The sequence below is a fragment of the Aotus nancymaae genome, unplaced genomic scaffold (genome assembly GCF_030222135.1).
Source record: "Aotus nancymaae isolate 86718 unplaced genomic scaffold, 86718_ANA_hifiasm-v0.15.2.pri h1tg000040l, whole genome shotgun sequence".
NCBI classification, from domain to species: domain Eukaryota; kingdom Metazoa; phylum Chordata; class Mammalia; order Primates; family Aotidae; genus Aotus; species Aotus nancymaae.
Window position 1 is genome coordinate 69,878,923 of NW_026988454.1, and position 22,873 is coordinate 69,901,795.

The 22,873-nt window shown below is 34.1% G+C and overlaps 1 protein-coding gene across 3 annotated transcripts in view; it reads left to right on the forward strand.

The window, feature by feature from the left end:
- Positions 1-22,873, forward strand: part of MMS22L (MMS22 like, DNA repair protein) — a 148,609-nt gene that overhangs the window by 102,227 nt on the left and 23,509 nt on the right. For all 3 annotated transcript variants that reach the window (XM_064360823.1, XM_012444264.3, XM_012444265.2), the window contains exons 19-24: positions 3,364-3,523; positions 8,294-8,463; positions 11,328-11,533; positions 14,711-14,871; positions 20,286-20,382; positions 22,125-22,292. In XM_064360823.1, coding sequence (XP_064216893.1) covers positions 3,364-3,523; positions 8,294-8,463; positions 11,328-11,533; positions 14,711-14,871; positions 20,286-20,382; positions 22,125-22,292 — 962 coding nt within the window. The remainder of the gene's footprint in view (positions 1-3,363; positions 3,524-8,293; positions 8,464-11,327; positions 11,534-14,710; positions 14,872-20,285; positions 20,383-22,124; positions 22,293-22,873) is intronic.

Here is a 22,873-nt window from a genome sequence, read left to right on the forward strand (position 1 = left end):
AGATGTGAAATATTATCTGCTGGGGAAGCTCCTTAGCAACTCTGTCTGTGGTTATTACTGGGGACTAGTCACATATGCCCTCTTTGCCTCACACTTAGAGAATTCCAGTTCCAGAAGGAAAGCAGGTATTCAGCAAAAACCATATTGTTTGCGTAGACAGTTTAGGATCAAGGAATTGTAGGAAGCTTTTCAAAATCTAAGGCCCCACATACCAGCCAAGGGCCAGGCTTGCAAACGGAACATTTCAAGAGTAGCAGTCTTGAGTCTGCTATATTAACTCTTTTCTGCACAGAAATGATAGTATGTCATATAAGTCGTTATAATCGAGGTACTGAGAAATGCATGTCTTTTAGTCTAGGGAAGTTAAGCCTAAGCATAGAAAAATATTGAGAAGTCTAAGGTGCTTGTATTCAGAAGTGTAGTCTACCCTGGGAGTTACTGATACCACCTGCTCAAAACTGTATTGACATTTGCACAAATAGTGTAAAATCTCTTGCATGAATCAACACTGTGGCCCATGATTATACTAGTAGTCATTATAATTTATACTGCCATGCATTTACAGAAGAAAAAGCCAGTTTCACTTAAGAATATCTTTAATGAAGCAGTAAAATGATTTATTTTATTACATTTTGACTCTTGAGCACATGTACTTTTAGTATTCTGCGAATGACAGTGCAAAGTGCACTTAAAGTACTTTTGCTGCATACCAAAGCAATGTGGTTGTCTAAATGAAAAGCACTTGGGTGATTATTTGAGTTGCAAGCTGAATGGACTGCTTTTATCTTAAAAGAACAACTGACACAGTATGGTTATTCAGATTTGGCTATTTGGCAGACATTTTCTCAAAAAATGAATGAAGTGAGCCTATCACTTCAAAGCAAACAACTGACAGTATTTGTTGCTAATAATATAATTCAGGCTTTCAAGAAAATTAAAATTTTCAGAAACTTGTATTTGCCATCATGATCTTGAGAGCTTCCCAATACTTATTTTCTGATAAGAATGGCGGTGGTATTAACAGGTGTGATTTTTTTTCCTGATATAAATAATGAAGTGTGTCAACATTGGGAAGTTGTATAACTCAGTGAACCACAATTTTCCAAATGATGAATACAGGCTTTTTAAAAAGCATTCATGAGTGTAAAAGATTCACTCACTCCAAATACAAGATGGACCAATGGTTTTTTAATGTAACAGAGTATGAAATGTTCATTGACATCATTTAAGACTCCATGATTTAGTTACAACTAATCTGTAAGAAATACCACTTTTCAAGTTTTGGTATAATAGCAAAGAGGAATTCACACGGTTGTGTGAAAAATCTTTCAAAATGTTTCTTCCTCTTCTAGCCACATATATTTTTGAGGCTGTATTGTCTTCGTCTGCAACATACCACAATAAATCATCCAGAAGCAGATAGGACAATCAAGCTTTAAGTCAGACATAAAAGAGATTTGTAAAAATGTTTAAAAATACTACTTTACTCACTAATAATGTTTTTTGTTTGGAAAATCTTTCAGTAAAATATGTTACTTATATTAACATGTAATGTTCATTATGATTTTTCAATGAATTAGTAAATAAAATTTTCTAATATCATAAACATCGATAGATATAACCCAAACAAGGAAAAGCTCTTCAAGGCCCTCAATTTTTAAGTGTGCAAAAGGGAACTGAGACCAAAGAGTTTGAGAACATCGAATCAAGAGAAAGAAGTATAGAAAACAAAGGGCATAGAGCTGAATAGAGAGGAAGAGGATTAGTCAAGTTTATCTCTTGTTCTCATCTGCTGATCTCATAGTCACTCATTTAGGTTCACTGAGTTCCTTATCTTTTTTCCATTTTCCATTTTATTGTCAATATGTCCAACTTTAATGTCACCATGGATAACTTCTATTAAGCTTTCATTTCAAAGCTTCTCTAGTACTCTTTCAGTATTTCAGTGAAAGAAGTAGTCTTTCACTTCTGCCCTACTTCATCCATCCACTTCCATGACTAGACCCTGAGCAGTGTAATCTCTTGAAGCATCTGAAAGCTCTTTGACCATCACCTGTCCCTCCAGCTCATCAGTGACCACATTGTGACCTTCCCCTCCCTTTTATCCCAGTACAACATTCTCTCAAGACCTCACTTCCTTCCCTATTCACCATAATTAGACTCCTTGGGTCCTTACTTCAACTACTCTTACCAACATTCTTACAATCTTGGATCTTTTTTCTTTTGGTCACACCTACAAACCCTCAACCCTGGCTCAGTGCAACCACCTACTCTCTATCCTTTGTCTTATATGCTGAGTACTAGAGTTCTCAAAAATTGTTTGAAAATTTTACTGCTTTCCTTAAACTTTCTTTTTTCTTGAGATGGAGTCTTGCTCTGTTGCCAGGCTGGAAGTGCAGTGGGGTGATCTTGGCTCACTGCAACCTCTGCCTGCCTGGTTCAAGTGATTCTCCTGCTTCAGCCTCCCAAGTAGCTGGGACTACAGGCGCATGAAACCATGCTTAGCTAATTTTTGTATTTTTAGTAGAGAAGGGGTTTCACCATGTTGGCCAAATGGTCTTGACCTCGTGATCTGCCCACCTCAGCCTCCCAAAGTGCTGGGATTACAGGTGTGAGCCACCATGCCCAGCCACTTTCCTTAAACTTTCTAACCCATCTCTAGCCAGTCTTCTCTTGATTCTTTTGTGACCTTTCACCACTTGCTTATTCTCACCTTTCCTCAATTCTCTTATTTATTTCCTTTCCTCTTTTTCTCACGTCTCTATTCTTCTCTTACTGACTCTCCTCACATTTCTCTCTATTACCTCTCCATTTTGCTATCTCTACCTTCTCTGCCCTATCCTTTTTTTTTTTCTGAGATGTTAGGTTGGCATCAGATGGCTCATAAAATTCTAGGAAGAAAAGTTAATTCATATCATAAAGCTGAACTTTTTAGAGGTTTTACTTGTAAAAATTTGGCATTACTTATAGGTCTTCCTTGTAGGGAATTTTGAATTCCTAGTCATATACTGGGAAATACGGTGAGCCAACCTATTTGGAAGTCATGTGATTTAGTTACAAGGTACGTGTACATCAGTTTCATGTTTTTTGTTGTTTTTTTTTAACTGATGTTATAAGTAGTTATTGGTGAGTTTTAAAAAATTCTTCCTTTAACCTTCAATAATAAAAGACAAGACTTAATTATTTTTACTTGTATTTTAATTGCTATGAATCGTTATTGGAAGGTTACAAATGAAGGCTTAAATGTAAAGGGCTATGGTTGTGGGTGTAGAAAAAGAGAGAAGAGAGAAGAATTATCTTTATGTTCTGAATTTTTATGGTATAAAACTTGTAAAGTTACTTAATGTTTTTCTTTATTAATAGGCTGTTGGCATAACTTACGGGACTCTTCAGACACTTTCTGATAGATCTGCCATGGTCACAAAGTCCTTGGAATACCTTGGTGACATATTAAAATATATTAAGCCTTATTTGGGAAAAAAAGTTTTCAGTGCAGGGCTACAGCTCACTTACAGAATGATGGGTATGTATTCCTGACATTATTTTGCTAATAACATTTCCTTAGGTTAAGCCTATACTATCATGATGGATAGGAATGTATTGGCTAAATCACTACTCTCTGTACAATCCATAAGAGTTATCTGAAATGCAGTGATTTAGCTTAAAATAATCCATGTTGACCTTCTTGCTCTATGTCTTTTCAATACTTTTGATTGTGTTAATATTAAAATTATGACCAATACAGAAAATGTGCTAGCACCAGTTGCTTCCAGTAGTCCATTGTGAGTCACATTTCAATACCTGAATAACCAGAATGAACCTTTAAAAAAAAAAAATGCTAATCTACTGTTAGAATTTAAAACATCAGAAAACTGTTGCTTACAACTACTTCTATGGTCTACTCTGTATGAAGGAGATAGGATTTAATACAGCACTAAAAATATTTATGCCTCAAATCTTGTTTCTCACAATACTCTTCTCTTTTCAAAAAGTGATCTTTTTGTGTGCCTGTTCTATAACAATGGAGTTTATCTTTCTTTACGGTCAGTAATTAATATATCTTTATTTATTAAAACCATGATGCCAACTAACCAAAACTAGGAATTGGATAAAGGCAAATGAGAAAGATTTTTTTTAGAAGTTTTTATATAGAATTTAAGTTTAGGGGTTTTTTTAATTCCTTTGTGGTCAAAACCTTATATCTGTCCCCTTTAATTTTATGAATGTATGAATATGCCTGATACTGGCTGTCTGAAACCTTTTATCTTTGTTGTGAAAGATAAAGGAGAATGTGAAAATGTAAATTTGGAGGATGTAAATTATGGTAAAAGCTATAGCAATTCAGGCATCTTAATTTTAGAGAAAAATAGAAGTGAGAGTTTATTGTAAGTTTAACAGTAAAATACAGATTAATAAGTATATTGGCATTCATGCTTATAGTTTATTAGTGTCTAAAAAAGTTTTCTGTTTCCAGATTTAGATTTTTGCCAAGCTAAATATCTGTTATAGATGTGGGGCAAAAGTCTACTTAGGAAAAAGTGAGGACTTTGTTTTGCTGCCTTGTTGATATTTGATTCAATGGCAGAGCTATATTCTTTCCTTTTTTTCTAGGTCTCAAAGACTGGGAAGAGTATATTGCTACAGTGTTGCCAATTTATTTGTTAGAAATTAGGACAGATAACTTAATGATTTCTTTATGTTAAAGATTTAGAATAAAACAAAGAAAGAGCAAAGTATAAACTTTGGAGAGTTCCAGGGTGTTTTATAGTGTGTTGTGGGTTGGGATAGCATAACCATTCGAGGGAAGGAGTTAACCACTGAAATATTGTACTTTATGTACCTTGACAGTTCCTAACTGGGGACGCCTCAGCTGTTCACTTACAAGGTTGCAAGACTGCTAGTGAAAGGCACAGAACTATTGATGAAATCACCCTTCATAGTAAGAAGGCACCTGTGATTTTAATCGTAGCTCAGTAATTTCTGAAAAGGCAGGATGAATTCATCAGTAATATCAACTTCTCTATAGATTTTGTTTTGTTTTGTTTTTCTCATTCTTCATATCTCATAGTTTTCTGTTTCTATGTATAAAACTTTCAGTCATCCCTATCTCTTTGGTCATTCTTCCCCATTTTGCTTTGTAATTAAAATTCAAGTCATGACCCTTTGGTGCCTAGCACAGATTTCCCCACCTTTCCCACATTCCCAAGTAGACTTGATCATCTCTCTGATTGCACTTCATCTGTCCTTTTCTTGTGATATTATTTATAGTTTGCCATTTGTTACAATAATTGTGTACTTGACACGCCCCTACCATATTTCAAACTTGTAGTGGCCATATCTTATGAATTTTTAATTCTCATTTTCATGTATTTTGAACACTTACTATGTATCAGGCGCTGGATTGGGAGTTAGGGATACATTAAAAATACTTATGTATCAGGCGCTGGATGGGGAGTTAGGGATGCATTAGTTAAAGAGCTTCAAAGTAGGAGATAGTGTACACTATATAAATATTTGTGGAATGAATAACTTTCTTAACCTAGCAATAGTACAAATACATTTTTTAAAGGTTTTGTGTGTGTGTGTGTGTGTGCGCTTTTCTTTGTTGTTGTTTTTGAGACAGAGTCTCACTCCGTCGCCTAGGCTGGCGTGCAGTAGTGTGATCTCAGCTCACCGCAACCTCTGCCTTTTGGTTCAAGCAATTCTCATGCCTCAGTCTCCTGAGTAGCTGAGACTGGGACTGTAGATGTGCACCACCATGCCTGGTTAGTTTTAGTATTTTTTGTACAGAAAGGGTCTCACTATGTTGCCCAGGATGATCTTGAACTTCTGAGCTCAAACAACCTGCCTGCCTCAGCCTCCCAAAGTGCTGGGATTACAGGTGTGAAACACTGTGCACAGCCTTTAATGTTCTTAAATAAACAAAATTACATTCTAATGATAAAGATTTTAAAATGTATATTGTAGTGATCCCAGTTCTCACGTAGGGTAGAAAATAAGTAAAATACGTAGGGTAGAAAATACAAGAGGATAGAAAATAAGTAAATACTCGAACTTGTATAGTGGTTATCATTGAATGGGGAGATCGTATTAATTTTTTAAATATTTTTGGTTTTATTCATAAATAATATATAGCCAGGAAAAGAAAAAAAAACTTGGGTTTTTACAAAAGTACTGTATTTAAACCTTTCCCAGTTTTTTACTTTAAAAATCTTTTTATATTTCTATTTTGCACTTTTAATAACACTCACACAAACACATACAAATATTTGTTGCTGAAACCTAAGAAGTAGGCATCTGATAGCAAGCAGTAAAACAAATATCTCCACCTTATATAAACTTACAAAGTTTAAAGTCTTCAGCAAAGTGTTTTAACTGTTGCAGAAAATGAAATACAGTAGTTCCCCCTTACTCATGGGGATATGTTTCAATACCACTAGTGGATGCCTGAAACCACACATAGTACCAATTCTGTGTATGCTGTATTTTTGCCTGTATGTACATACTTATGATTAGGTTTAATTCATAAATAAGGCACAATAAAAGTTTAACAATAACAACTAAAATAATATTAATAGAACAGTTGTAACAATAGGCTATAATAAAAGTTATGTGAATGTTCTCTCTCCCCTTGCCTCTCCCTGGCCCCTCAAACTATCTTATTGGTACCCTATACCACAGGTAACTAAACTGTACCATGTGGTGCCCTATACCGTGGGTAACTAAAACTGTAGAAAGTGAAACATACCTGTATGCCACCTGAGAGTAATAGAAATCATTTCATATGCCAGTGGTGATAGCATTTCCCCTTATGAGTATATTATGTTATTAGAATATAAGTTCTTCTTATATTGCTGTCATACTGAAAATTTTCTGCCAATTGAAGAAATGAGCAAGCCAGCATTATTTAAAATTTTGCTAAGTGAGCATTATGTTTCTTTATGATTGATTATTGTACTTCCTTTTATAACAGAAGAACAACATTGTTTTTTGTTGTTTTTAGAAGTGATCATTGGTCGAGTTTTTTCTTTAACATTAATATAGTCTTCCATGAGCATATTTTTGTTTTCCCTCAGAGCTTAAATTTTTAAACATTTTGTTTGATAGAAATGACTTTCTTTTTTGCTTTTATGCAGTAGATGTACCACTGTGCTTTTTGGATAAGTACTTAATCTATTTTGAATTTATTTTTCAGAAAGTAGACCTCAATACCAATAATATATCCTAATGGGAATTACATATCTGCTCCTAATTACTTTATTAAACAAAAGGTGCTCGTTTATTAAGTTTTATTATCATGAGATGTGGCAATTGATAGACTTCTAGCACCAAGGAAGCCCTAATATATTTTAGGTAGCAAAGAAGCCTGTTTCCTTCATTCAGAATTAAAATTCTGTTTCTTTATATTAAATAATTGAAAGGTATAAAAACTGAAATTTATGAAGGTTAACTGAAATTCATGTAGGTTAATCCTATTTTCCCTATTTTAACAATTAACTTTAGTTATACTTCTTGTTGCAAACTGGATTGAGGCCACTTATAAAATTATATGTTAGATTGAATTATAAAGAAATAGGGGTACCAAGAAAATAAATGTAAAGTTTTATGATGAGGCCTAAGGAAAATTAGTATACATATAAAACTATAATGTATAATCCTACAGTAGTCTTTAAAAGGTGGATTGTTAATTTGCACCTGGGCATCCTACCAACCCAGAGGGAAAGCAAATAAGGAAATCTGAATAATTTCAATATTCAGTCTATGTAGTCACATAATGTATAAATATATTCCACTGTATGTGTGAGTGTAAACAGGTTGAATAGCCCTTATCTGAAATTCTTGGGACCAGAAGTATTTTGGAGTTTAGATATTTTTGGATTGTGGAATACTTGCAGTTTACTTATCCAGTTGAGCACCCTAATCCAACAGTGTGAAATTTGAAATGTTCTAATGAGCATTTCTTTTGAGCATCATGTTGGCACTCACAAAATTTTTGGTTTTGGAGCATTTCAGATTTTATATTTTCAGATTAGGGATACTTAACCTGTGTATATATTAAATACCAGTTGCTCAGAAAATGTGTGTTTTCCTTGGCCCAGAACTGTAAGAAAAATTTGTCTCTTTAGTGAAATATATGAATTGACATAAGTATTTTTTACTTCTAATATATGTTTCTTCCTATTCCCTATTTTAATTTGGTCTCATGTGCTTTCAGTACAAATTTTTAAGTTAAATGACAAAATGTTCTGGTCAGACGATAACCGTGACTGCTGTTACTTCTCTTGTTCGTTAGGAATTCTTGTGAAATCATGGGCACAAATCTTTGCCAACTCTAAAGCCCAAAAATTACTTTTCCGGATCATAGATTGTTTACTGCTGCCACATACAGTATTACAGCAAGGGAAGGAACTGCCTGCACCTATGTTTTCTGCAATTCAGAAAAGTCTTCCTTTGTATCTTCAGGTATAGTATGTGTGGTTACTTACAAGTTTGAAAAAAATTGAAACTTTGTCTTAAAAACATAGTTTACTAAGTGTAGATTTAAAAACCATACATGATAATCTAAAGTGCTTGTGTGGCACATTCGTTGAGCATATTTTAAATTACTTATATGTTTGGCTTTGGAAACAAAAATGAAAAAGCAGAGGAGCTTAAAGTGAGAGAGGAAGTAGACAAGCACAGATATGGTACTGTGCTCCATTTTTTTTCAGACCTCATCTATCAGTCAGACTAGGGGTGAGGAGATATAAGAGAATACACTGTAGAGGACATCAGGTTTAAAAGAGCAAAATGGGTAGAAGTTGGAGGGCTTTTCATTTCAGAAGCAGCAGCATGTACAAGGGCATGAGCTTTAAGAAAATATGACACACTGGGGAAAGGCAAATGGTTTTGTTGTGGCTGGAAATTCATATGGGAGGAGCCATATAACGGAGGGCTTTCTATTCTATCCTAAGAAGTTTGGACTTAATCTTTTACATGGGGACCTGATGAATTTAGAGCAGAAAAGTGGAAGTGACATAATGATATTTACATTTTAGAAAGATGATTCTGGTGGCAACATGTAAGATAGTTGGTATAGAGGTTTTGGAAAGTAGTGATGACTAGTTCATTGTACTAATCCACATATTGTCAGGTTTTGACCTAAGGCATAAGGAATAAAGCCCATACAGCAGGTTTCAAAACATTTGGGAGCTGTGATTAAGAGTGTTTGCTAAGTGAGTGTTGTGGAGGAACTCAAAAAAATGAAATACTACCTAGATTCTAGAGTGGCTGCCTGCGTAGATAGTAGTTCTACTTACTAACAGGAAATCCTGGAGTTGCCGGAATGAAGGTAAGGATTAGTTTCTGAGCAGCTTTAGTGTGAGGTAGAGAGTTGGAAATACTGATCTACCATTCAGGAAAGAATGAGGCTGGAGGTATACTTTGCTTCTTAATTTGAGGTCCAATAAGGGAAGCTGAGGAGGAAGGGGAAAATGGATTTTGATTAGGTAACAATCTCTTTTCAAAGATACATTTCTTAACAGAGTTTTAAGATTTCTGAGAAGTTTTAAGTTGTCCCTCTAATTTCTATTCATATTAGCATTTAATACAAAGTTGAGTGTATCTTCTAGCAGAAAGATAAAAAGGGAAGACAGTCGCAGCACAGCCTGAACTGCCAGTCCCACAGAGGGAGAGATGAATAGAGGGGAGTGGTGGGCAGCAGGAGAGTCTGGAATGTTTCTTCCATGTGGTCCTCTTTTTTTTTTTTTTTTAACTATTATTATACTTTAAGTTCTAGGGTACATGTGCAGATCGTGCAGGATTGTTACATAGTTATACACATGCCATGGTGGTTTGCTGCAGCTATCCCCCCATCACCTACGTTAGGTATTTCTCCTAATGTTATTCTTCTCCAATCTCCCCACCCCCTGCTATCCCTCCCCTAGCCCCCACACTCCCCAACAGACCCCAGTGTGTGATGTTCCCCTCCCTGTGTCTATCTGTTTTCATTGTTCAACACCCACTTATGAGTGAGAACATGCGGTATTTGGTCCTCTTAAACCCAAACAGTTCGTTTAATAAGAATTCTCATAAGCTTTGTAAGTGCTAAATTAAAAAATTTTGTGTATTATCTGTTTGGCAGAACTGGAACTATGCCTTTAATTTCTTCATGGTACCTAGCTCTCTTTGGAATTTTCAGAAAATAGTCATTTATTACTTCATCTTCTTCTAATTTAATGTAGAAACAGAGTTGGTGGTAGTGGGTGGGTAGTGGGGGTTCATTGTTTGATTTTTCCATTGTTTATTTGGTACAGTTTTAACAGTTTTATATATTTGGTGTATGCTATTTTTCATTACAAATAAACTTTCAGAATTTCTTATTGGGTAAATACCCATTTACAACTAAAATGGAGACGTCAAACATTTTAAATTATTTCTCTGGGAAAACACATTGTGAATCACCAAGTACCAAAGAGTTAACTTTTAGAATATAATATATTGCTGTATTGGTGATTATCTGTATTTGGTAGCACTTAATATTTAGTAGTACTAGCAGAAAACATTCTTGCCTCTCAGGGTATTGGTTTAATTGTTTAAGTATTAAATACTGTAGTATATGTGAAAGTATTTTGTTAACTGCTATACAAATGGAAGAGGTTAAACAGACATGCAACAAGATGTCAAGAATTCTGTGTGACTTTATTAAACTGTTTACTTCTTTAAACCTTAGTTATCCTGAATGTAAAATGGAGATACAATATTACTAACTCAACGGTTTTTTTGAGAAATTTAAATGAAATCATGAATATAAAGCACACAGCACAGTGCCTGATATAGGAAAACTAAGTAAATTGTTATTCTGAGTCTTAATTTCCATATTCTTCACCCTTTGTTATCACTTAAAAAAAATTATAACATTTTTAGCATAGAAGACTTTTAGCAAAAATTGAATTATAAGTCTTAGACAAAATAACCAGTACATAGAAAAAAAATGACCTAAAGATGTTTTATAACTTTGTAGCTACATGTAAATGTAGTTGATGAGCAAGATGTTCAAGTTTTCTGACTATTAGAGAACAAAGAATCTGCTTTTGTCATCCTACACTTCTCCTCTGCTTCCTTTGTTCATGCCTCAAAGGCGTGCATGCTTAGATACCATATCATACATATTACCCAGGCTTAACTCCTTGAAGTTCATATGTACATTATCTGTTGATTACGTGAGGTATCCTTTTTGATTGTTATGTTCTCACCTGAATATTAATGTTGGGACTGCATTAGTATCGAAATATTGTTTGTTTTTTGAAACTTTACCTCTTAGTATTTCTTACTTTTTTTCCTCATAGGGCATGGTGTGTTGTCAATCTCAAAATCCAAATGCCTATTTGAATCAATTGCTAGGGAATGTTATTGAGCAGTATATTGGGCGATTTCTTCCAGCTTCACCATACGTTTCAGATCTTGGACAACATCCTGTTTTGTTGGCTTTGAGAAACACAGCCATTGTTCCACCAATATCATCTCTAAAGAAATGCATTGTACAAGTCATAAGGTATATCTAAATATTAAATATAGGTGGTATGTACAAATTATTAATCTCTATTAAAAAATGATAAAGTGGCATTTCAAAAATGTTGGCAACCCTTAGGTTACTGGTAGTTCAGAAACTTTTTTTTTCTTAAGAAGCATTATCTAAAAATTTATTAAAGTGATATTTACTTATGTACCCTAAGACAATGCTCTTTAAATTGCTTCTCTATTCTCTATGTAGCTATTACCTTCCTTATATATGTCCTGGAGATATATTTCTGCTTTTTAGTGTTTCATCAGATAAACAATAGTTGTATTTTATACTGTATAAAACACAGTAATTATAGTTGACTGGGCGTGGGGGCTCATACCTGTAATCCCAGCACTTTGGGAGGCAGAGGCAGGTGGATCACTTGAGGTTAGAAGTTCAAAAATAGCCTGGCCAACATGGGTAAACCTGGTCTCTACTAAAAATACAAAAAAATTAGCTGGGCATGGTGGTGGATGCCTCTAACCCAAGCTACTCAGGAAGCTGAGGCAGGCGAATTGCTTGAACCTGGGAGGCAGAGGTTGCAGTGAGCTGATGTTGCACCACTACACTCCAGCCTGGGCGACAGAGCGAGACGCCACCTCAAAAAAATAAAATAAAATATAGTAATTATATTTTATATAGATAATTAAGTGAAAAAATGAATGCTAATATTGAAAATGAAGTACTCTGAAGTCTTATTTTGTTACTCTTTTCTTAACTCAGTTTTATTAAGCAAACAAAAAATGAAACTTCTTAAATTTTGTACCAACTCCGTATCCTTTAACTTTAACATAAGAAAGTTCAGTAATGATTTTTGTCTTCATGTGGTATTTATTTTTATATGGAATTAGTTTTTAAACTTTAAGATGCTGTGGTGATATATGTTATTCTTATCTAGTATTGGTTTTCTCTATTTTTTAATGACCCAATAATATCTGTTACCTCTCATTATAGAATTCCATGCCTAAAATCTGTTTCCCCTCTCGCCTTTTTGAGTTCCTAATGTCCTGTTACTCAAGTTTGGAAGCTTTTTCTTTGCTTCCTATCCTTGCCCATCCTTTGGCAATCCTGTCCTCCTTTTTCTATTTCTCTTCCCTTAGTACATTACACCTAGAATATTGTCAGAATCTCCTAACTGCTTTCTGCATCTCTAGTCTTTTTCTTCTAGTCCAGTCTAAACAATGCCCCCAGATTAGTTTTCCGAAAATACTCTTTCATTATGAAACTTCCCTGGCATTAAACCTACAATATCTTTTTTGCCTGTGAAATAAATTTCATGCTCCTTACCTCTCTGCGATCCATCACTTAACATTTCCAAACGTGTTACATAGGGTGTCATGCAACTCCTAATAAGACTGATATTGCGCCACCAAATTGCTTCATACCTCCTTATGTCACGGCTTTATTCAAACCATTTTCTCCATTAAAATGTCATCCTTCTGGGCTAAATCCCACCTATCCTTTATAAAACCTACACCTGATATGTCAGTGTGTGCCATGTATGTTTCTTTCCTTTTTTGAAATCATATGCCCTGTACAGCTCAATTTGCAGAATCATGTTAGTTTTATCTTACTTGTATCTGAATTTCCAACAAGATTGTAGTAACATACCACAGTGTTTGACATATCGCATAAGTAATTTTAGTGCAAGCTGAATGACAAATGCTGAAGTGAAATTGAATCTGTAAAACTGTTTAAAACCTCAGTGTTTAGGATCCTAGGATTAGTTGATTTTCCTATTTTTTTAACATATAGTAAAAATGTTTTTCTCGTGGTTTATAGTTGAAGGTTTAAAATGTAACCTTTATATATATGTATACACACACACACACTCTCTGTCTCTCTCTCTCTCTCTCTCTCTCCCCCCCCGTCTCTCTCTCTCCTCTCTCTCTCTCTCTCTCTCTCTCTCTCTCTCAGGAAAGATCTAACTTCTTCCATGCCATGGTTCTCTATTCCTGCACTCCCTCATCTGAGTTAGGACTCTTTCCTCTGAATTCCTGAGAATTCTGTGCTTATCTTGGTCAAAAGCGCCATTATACTATATTATAAATGTCTTTTTCTTTTTCTCATTTAACTTCTCCACTCAATGGTGGGCCTCTTGGTTTCAGAGACCCTATTTTACTCAATTTTATATTCTTGTTCTTAGACATGTACCTGGCATTCCGCAGGTGCCGAATATATGTTTGTTCTAGGCATTAGGAATTCACCAGTAAACTTAGAAAAACCTCAGAGAATGAATTTTCTAATATGTAGTATTTGTTGGAAGTCACTAGAGAGAGTAGCAATAATTACTAAGACATAGTCTCTGTCCTTAAGTTTGTAATACTTAGTAGTTTCTATTCTTATTATGGTTAATCATTATTACTTTGCAAATATATATGTGGATATCTAGTTTATATTTAGCTATATTTGACAAATTTTCATATTGTCTAGACATTTTTAGAAACTAAGCTATTCCAGCTTTTGTTTATTCACTTAATAAATGTATACTCAACACTTGTTATGAGCCTGGACCTGTTCTAAGAGGTGAGAATATACAAAGATGAGTCAGACAAAGTATTAACCTTGTGACCTCTCTTAAGTTCTAGTACTAAAATTTGTCTTGTCTTGAGAGATAATACTAAACCCTAAATTAGTTCTCTGATTCTTTAACTTACTGGAGAAAGGAAGGAGATAAAGCTTGAATGTCCTATCTAATTCCTAGAACAGTCCTCTTGTTTATTTGCATAAATAAGACCCCTCCCAAGTCCCTAAATAAATAGATGTGAAGAGAGATTTCTTTATACAAATTAGACATTAGAGAAAATGTTGCAGCATTGAGGACCAAATAGAGGAGATCAGACTTGTATTAGAAAAAAAAACATCCCACAAATTAACAATTCGACTTTCATTTGGATTTTGAGTACATTTTAAAACAAGATTACTTTAAATTTAGTTTGTGACTGTATGTGCTTTGGCCCTGAGAGCATATCAAAAGGATATACAGTCAGTCATTGCTTCTAAAAAATTATGTTTGAAAATAGCATGGTAAAATATACACACTTTTTAAAAATGGCATTGTATTAATTTGGGGGGTAAATTTTGCCAGTATCTTCGAAGTATATGCCATTTGGTTTTGCTCTATTGAAGCTTTAAACAGAGAAGAAACAAAATTTTGCTTCTTTTCAGGAAATCCTACCTTGAGTATAAGGGGTCCTCACCTCCTCGCTTAGCATCCATTCTGGCCTTCATTCTCCAACTCTTCAAGGAAACTAACACAGATGTTTGTGAAGTTGAAGTACTCCTCCCTGGCATTTTAAAATGCTTGGTGTTAGTCAATGAACCACAAGGTTAGTTTGTTTTATAAACTTATTTTTGTTACCATTTTCTGTTCACAAGTTAAGAAACTACTGTTTCCCATCAATTAAATGGATAGTTACAAAATGGATGGTTCTTTTATATCCCTTGATATGGATCACGGTTAAAGAATAAACTCCAGCCGGTAGCTCAGGTTAGGTATGATAAAATGGTTAAAAACTGAGATGTTTTGGTCTATTTTAGTTTTGGCTTTTTTTTTCCCCTTGAAGCAAATAGATTATTTAAGGGCTACTTCCTTTGATTAGATTTGTTAATCTCTCAAATAATGGTTGTTAGGTTTTTGCTGGAATATCTAAACTGATTTTGGGGGCAAACCTTTAGGGATCTTTTGATTCTACTCCTTTTGTTTTCATTCTTATCAGCCTTACTTCCAGTGATTGCTTTAAAATAACATTTATTGGTCTGGCATAATGGCTCACACCTGTAATCCCAGCACTTTGGTATAGAGCTCTTTGGTCGGAGCAAATCTCAAACACTGACCTCAAAGGAGCCTGAATTTGATTAGATTAGTCCTTAAAACAATTTATGCCCCATGATATTATTAAAAACATTAAAGCAATCACCTAGAAATTAATCAACAGAGCTTAACAGCTTAGTGTAATCAGGGAAAGGGGCAGTCAAAGAGAGTCCTACCAAAACCATTGTCTTCACTTGGAGACTGTAGGCATACCCAAGGTTATACCACTTCAACAGTAAGGTGTGAGGCAGGAGAGGGCAGGAGGAGGAGTAGACTTCATTTTATAAAAAGCCCAATTTCAATAAAAAAAATTACAGGATGTGCAAAGAAACAGAGACGTATATTCCATATGCTGAGAAGAAAAAACTGCCAGTAAGAGCTGTCAGATATTGTCTTTAACAGACAAAGACTTCAAAGTAACTATTAAAAATTTATTCATAGAACTAAAGGAATGTGTGATAAATCACGAAAAGGAAAGTATGGTAGCAATAGATAAAGAAATTATATGAAAAGAACCAATTGGAAATTTTGGAGTTAACGTTCAATAGCTGAGTTTACTAGAGGGGCTCATTGGTGGGTTAGAACTGGCAGAAGAAAGAATTAGCAAACTTGAAGATAAATCAGTATAGATCATACAATCTAAAGCACAGAGGGAAAAAATATAAAGAAAATGAACAGAGCTGTTGAAAAATGTGAAACACCATTAAGTGTATCATATATGTAACAGGTGAACCAGAAGAAGAGAGAAAGCAGAAAAAATACTTGAAAATATAATGTCTAAAAAAATTTTTAAGTTTATTCTAGAGTATTAATCTATACATTCAGGAAGTTCAGCTAACTCCAGGTAAGATAAATGCAAAAAGATCCACAAACAGAAACATCATAGTGAAGTGCCAGAAGCTAAAGGCAAAGAGAAAATCTTGAAAGTAGCCAGAGAAAAATGACTCATCCTATACCAGTAAACCCTAGTAAGATTAACAGCTGACTTCTCAGAGGAAACAGTGGGGGCCAGAGACAGCGGGAGAACATTCAGAGAGATTAAAACAGAAGGGTGGAGGGGGCCCTGTCAACCAAGAATCATCTTTTTTCAGCAAAGCTACCTTTCAAAACTGAAGGTGAAATAGACTTTCTCAAATAAAACTGAGAATTTATTGCTGACAGACCCACTTTTAAAAAAGATGCTAAAGGAAGTGTTTCAGACTGAGACTGACCCAGGCAGTAATTTGAATCCACATACACACAAAAGAACTCTAGTAAAGGTTATCATGTAATTAGTAAGACAGTATAAATGTACATTTCTTCACCCTTATTCTCTTAGCTGGGTTTTAAAAAGCATTTGTATAAAATAATATTGTTGGGCTTATAACATATATAGTATTTTACCAATTACAATACAGAGGAGGTGGTGAGAGCAAAACAGTATTAGCCTAAGGAAAGGACTCCACATGGTAACTCAAATACTCAAGAATAATGAAAAAAAAAAGCAGAAATGATAAATAAGAAGGTTAATATAGGATCAGTATAATTTATCCAAAATGCTTAGAAACATAAGTGTTTTGTATTTCAGATTCCTTTGGATTTTGGAATATTTGCATATATATTATGAGGTATCTTAGTGGCAGGACTCAAGTCTAAAGATGAAATTGTGTGTGTGTTTTTTATTTTTTTAAAGATGAAATTTATTTATGTTTTATAAACACCTTAAACATGTAGCCTGAAGGTAATTTTATACAATATTTAGAAATAGTATATGCAGCCTGTCACATGAAGTCAAGTGTGGAATTTTCCAATTACGGCATTATGTCAGTGCTCCAATACTTTTAGATTTTGAAGTATTCGGAATTTTGGATCTTTGGATTAGGAATGCTGGACCTATAAAGCAAAAGTTAAGATATATATTTGCTCTCCTTTGTTTTCTTAGCTTCTTGAAAGACATAAATTTATATAAAGTGAAAATTACGATAGTGTATTTTTGGATTTTAACATGTGTAGATATAATAAGTATAACAATACCACAAAAAGGGAGAGAAAGAAATAGAGCTATATAGTGCATAGGATTTATGTTTCTATATTTCACTAGAATTAGTCTAAATTTGAAGCTCTGATAAGTTAAGATGTATATGATTAGCTTAGAGTGACCACAAAGGAAATAGTTCAAAAATAATTAAAAATCATTAAAAAATTAAAAGGCTACATTAAGAAATACTCACTTAATGCAATAAGAAAGCAGTAAAGAAACACCTGAGATATTAAGAAAACAAAAAATAAAATTGCAGATGTAAATCAAACTATATCAATAATAATACTGTGTAAAAGGATCAACCAGTCCAATCAAAAGGCAGAGATGATCAGAATGGGTCTTTTAAAAAAAGCAAGATGTACCTATCTGGTGTTTACAGGAAACACTATAGATTTACAGATATAAGTAGATTGAATGTAAAGAGATGGGAAAAGATAGTTATGCAGACAGCAACCACGGAAAGCTTAAGTGACTACACTAATAGCTCCATATGAATTACTAATTTATATGGAATTACAGGGGACCCAGAATAGCCAAATCAATCTTGAAAAAAGAAGAGGAAAGTTACTTCCCAATTTCGAAACATTACAAAGCAACAGTATTCAAGACACTGTGATACTGGCATAAAGATAGACATATAGGTCAATAGAATAGAATTGAGAGTTCAGAGATAAACCCATATGTTTATGGTCAACTGGGATTTTTTTTGTTTGTTGACGAGTGCCAAGACAATTTAATGGGGAAATAGTAGTCCTTTCAACAAGTCGTGCTAGGTCAAACAGCCACATGCAAAAGAATGAAGTTGGACCCTTATTTCGTACCACATACAAAAACTAACTTAAAATGAGTCATAGACCTAAATGTCAGAGCTAAAATTGTAAAAGTCATAGAAGAAAATATAGGAGTAAATCTTCATGACCTTGAATTTGGCAATGAATTCTTAGCTATGACACTAAAAGTATGAACCCTAAAAGAAGAAAGAGATAAACTGGACTTCATCAAAATTAGGAGCTTTTGTGTTTCAAAGGACACTATTAAGAAAGTGAAGACAACCCACAAAATGGGAAAAAAATACTTGTAAATTATATGTGATGATAAGGAGTGTGCATCTATAATATATAAAGAACTCTTAAGAATAAGGGGACCAATAACTGAATTTTACAATTGGCAATGAATCTGAATAGACATTTCTACAAAGATAATAAACAAATGGCCAATAAGCACCAGAAAAGGTGTTCAACATCGTTAGTCACCAGGGAAATGCAAATTGAAACTACACTGAGATACCACTTCATACCCACAAGGTTGACTATAATGAGAAAGTCAGAAAATAAAAAAGATTGGGGAAGATGTGGAGAAATTGGAACTCTTGTTTACTGCTGTTGGGAATGTAAAATGGTGTTACCACCTCAGATAATAGTCTGGTAGTTCCTCAGGTGGTTAAGCATGTCTTTAGAGATAAAAAGTAGGTTGGTGATTGCTTAGAAGAAATCAAGGGATAGCTAAGGAGTATGCAGTTTCCTTTCAAGATATTGAAAATATTCTAAAATTGACAGTGATAATGGTTGTACAACTCTGAATGTACTAAAAACCATCCAACGGTATGCTTTAAATGGGTAAATTGTATAATATGTGATTTATATGACAATAAAGATCTTTTAAAAAATAAAAAGGCCAGGCATGGCAGCTCATACATGTAATCCCAGTGCTTTGGGAGGCCAAGGTGAGAGGATTACTTGAGACTAGGAGTTCAAGACCAGCCTGGGCAACATAACAAGACCTCCATCTCTACAAAAAGTTTTTTAAAAAAATTAACTAGGTGTGGTGGCATGCACCTGTAGTCCTAGCTACTTGAGAGGCTAAGGTGGGAGAATTACTTGAGCCCAGGAGATGAAAGTAAAGGTGAGTTATCATCATACCACTTCTCTAGACTGGGTTACAGAGCAAGACCCTGTCTTAAAAAAACAAAATTACCTATTTTTTTAAAATAGGTCAGTTAAAGAAAGAATAAACTGCATCTAATATGAGAAGTTGTTCTAAAAAGTTGTAAAAGGTTTTGAAGTAAAAGGCAAGGAAACTGTATGTTCCTTAGCCACTAGCCTCATCCAATGCAAAACATTGTCTACTAACCTAATATTAATTAAGTGCATATTCATCATATATTTTATGCTTCTACTATAATGGGTTACAGTTTCTGAAAATTTTTTTTTTTTGGAAAAAGCACTTTTTAATCTTAAATTTCATGTGTCAAAAAAACATAAGAATTTAGTAGCATTCAGAACATACTGGGTTTTCTACATCCTTTCTTGGTGTTTTTGCATTATTTTTGTGTATAAGTATACAATTTTAAAGGATTTGGTTAAATATTTAAAGAATGTAAGCTTTTTATACTTTTGTAATCCTTTGAAAGGAAGATATCACAAACAGCATTTTTGCATACATATTTGGCTAATTTTAAGTGAAAATAAATTGTTCACGGTATTTAGTTTGCTACTTATATGTTTGTGAGAGGGTAGGAAGAATATGCTTATGAATTTTTAAAAAGTCAATCTGCCTGTCTGTAAACCAGCTGAATTTTTAAAGGCTTTCTTTTGTCGGTATGTAACTGTAGGATTAGGATGGTGTAATGTTTTTGAATATGGGCACCTTTCTAAGAGAAAAATATATCTTCACATGTATTAATTCAGACTAAAAAGTACACTTTTAAACTTTTATATTTTATTAAAATGGAAGATAGGTATACTTTAAAATAAAACAAAAACTCAGAACTATTTCATTTCGAAAAATAGTTAAAGGATGTATATACTTTAAGAAAACAACATATTTTTCTAAATCAAGAGTGTCATAAAAATGAGGATCCAGATGGTCAATTCAGACACAGTGCGTAATGCTATAATTTTTCCTTCTAGTTAAAAGACTGGCCACAGAGAACCTGCAATACATGGTAAAAGCCTGCCAAGTGGGGTCAGAAGAAGAACCTTCCGCCCAGCTGACTTCTGTGTTTAGGTAACTGGAAAATATGCCAACTGGCAAGGAGACTATTGCCAGCCATTTGACAGCCAACATGTTTTTTAAATAACTAATTATCCAAAACATAATGTGTTACTACTTGTTTATAGTATTTCAATTATTGTACTTTTGGCAGTAGTTTTGTTACATTGTGATGTTTTATAGAAAAATAAAAGTGTCCATGAAAAAGATAAGTGAGGGGACTTAAAATTACTTGTGAATTTAGTAAGAAAGAATCTTGCATGAACAGTCATATGTCACTTAACAACAGGGTAAGTTCTGAGAAATGTGTAATCAGCCAATTTCATCATTGTGTGACCATCAAATAGAGTGTACTTATACAAACCTAGTTGCTATAGCCCACTCTGCACCTAGGCTATATGGTATGGCCTAATGGTCCTAGGCTGTGAATCAGTATAACATGTCACTGCACTGAATACCATAGACAGTTATAACACAGTGGTAAGTATTTGTGTATCTAAATGTATCCAGACACAGAAAAGGTACACTAGAAATGCTGTATTTTAATCTTATTATACTGAAACACCATTGTATGTGCTATCTGTCATTGACTGAAATGTCATTACGTGGTCCTAGACTGGATTTTAGAGGGTAAAGTGGGAAATGTGAGTCATGATGACAGGTACACAGGCCTTCAGAGCTTGCTAAACATGTTCCTCAGGAACATGTAGAAGTACTTGTCACTGCTTTTCTGACTTGATTTAAGATACTAACTGTAGCTCCAGAAAGCTCCATTATGTTTAATTTGTGAAGCATGGACTTTATAGGAGTAGCTCTGTTGTTCATAAGAATAACAGTGCAACTTGAGGAATATTTTATTTTTCTTCCCTGTCTTGCCCCTTTAGAGTCTTGTGCTATTAGGGAAGTATGTTTTTGTATATCTTTCTGAAGATTTCTACCAGTTTACCTTTGTTATTCCTATTTCTGTCTTACTACTACCATGATAAATAACTTGGGTTCATTTCCTTCATTCTGTGTTGGATCTTTGATACCTCCGTTTTTCTTATCACGTAATTGATCCTGGTCAAGTGTTTATAGTTTATTTAAATTGTGATCACTCAATAACAGTGGATTTGTGGAAATTGTGAAGCCCTGGAAGGGGAAAAAGGATTTTATATGATCAAAGATTGAATGTTATCTACAATTTACTAAGCTAGGTGGCTTTTATTTTGTTGATTGGTAGTGGAGGGTAGAGGTTTTAGGGCTAAAATAAGGAATTTTAATTTACAAATACCTTCTATGGGTCTAAAGTCTTTAGTTAAGGAACATAAAAATATATTAGGAATAACTTGCTTTCCTCATAAAAATATTGTTTTATTTATATAGAGCTACAAAGAACTAAAACGTAACTAGGATATCTGACTTTTTTGTCTTACTGTCTCCCATCTCCTTTCTACCCAGATTTCAAAATGTAGAATATAGCAAAAACAGTTCCTGGGATTAGATTTTTTACCCCTTCTTCTCTCTCCCAAGCTTCCAACTCTTCCCTTCTCTGCTCTTCCCCACAATGCTTTTTTACTCTGGTCATGGCTCAACTGAAATAAACCACTTCAATTCTTTAAAGTGTTTTAAATAGTTTTCATATTGCATCTAGATTCTTAGAGTAATCTTATATGAAATGATCATTGTTATGTTCAGTTTATAGTTGATTGCCATGTAGATACCAGCACAAGGAATTGCCGCAGGAGTAATCCTAAATAAACCTGTTTTACTTTCAGGCAGTTTATCCAGGATTATGATACGAGGTACTATTATCAGGTTTACAGCATTTTAGAAACAGTAGCAACATTGGACCAGCAGGTTGTCATCCACTTGATTTCTACCCTCACTCAATCTCTGAAGGATTCAGAGCAGAAATGGGGCCTTGGCAGGAATATAGCACAAAGGTAGGTTTGATAATTTAATTACATTTGGAGGGGGGGCAGTGATTATAAAATCTGTATTTCATTTTATAGAAATGATTTATTTTCTAATTACCCTAAATTTGAGTGTGTTCTTTTGAGATGAAAAATGTTTCAGTACTGTGATTGTTAAATCAGTTTTACAAAGTGTGAATACAAGTAGCATGGCTTATCAACAAACTTAGCAGAATCAATACATACATTTGCATGTTTTTCCTTTCAAAGTGACCACTTTAGAAAGCTGTATATTTCAGCTCTGCTGCTGTTGCTCAAAACACGTTTCAGTGTTCCTCATTGGGAAGTGGACTTCATATCCTTGAGTGTCTTGTTTTTTTATAAAATTTATGCTGACAAATCATAACCCTTTGAGGGATGCTTGATTTATTTAGACACCTGTATCATGTATATCTGGTGAATAAGTGACCAAATTAGACAATATGGGTTTTGGTCAAGAATAGGAAATAAGACTTTTTTATATAGGCTCATAACTCAACTGAAAATAATGCTGAACTATTTAGACCAACATTGTGGGAATAAGCCTGTATTTATTTCTTAAAGAAATCTTT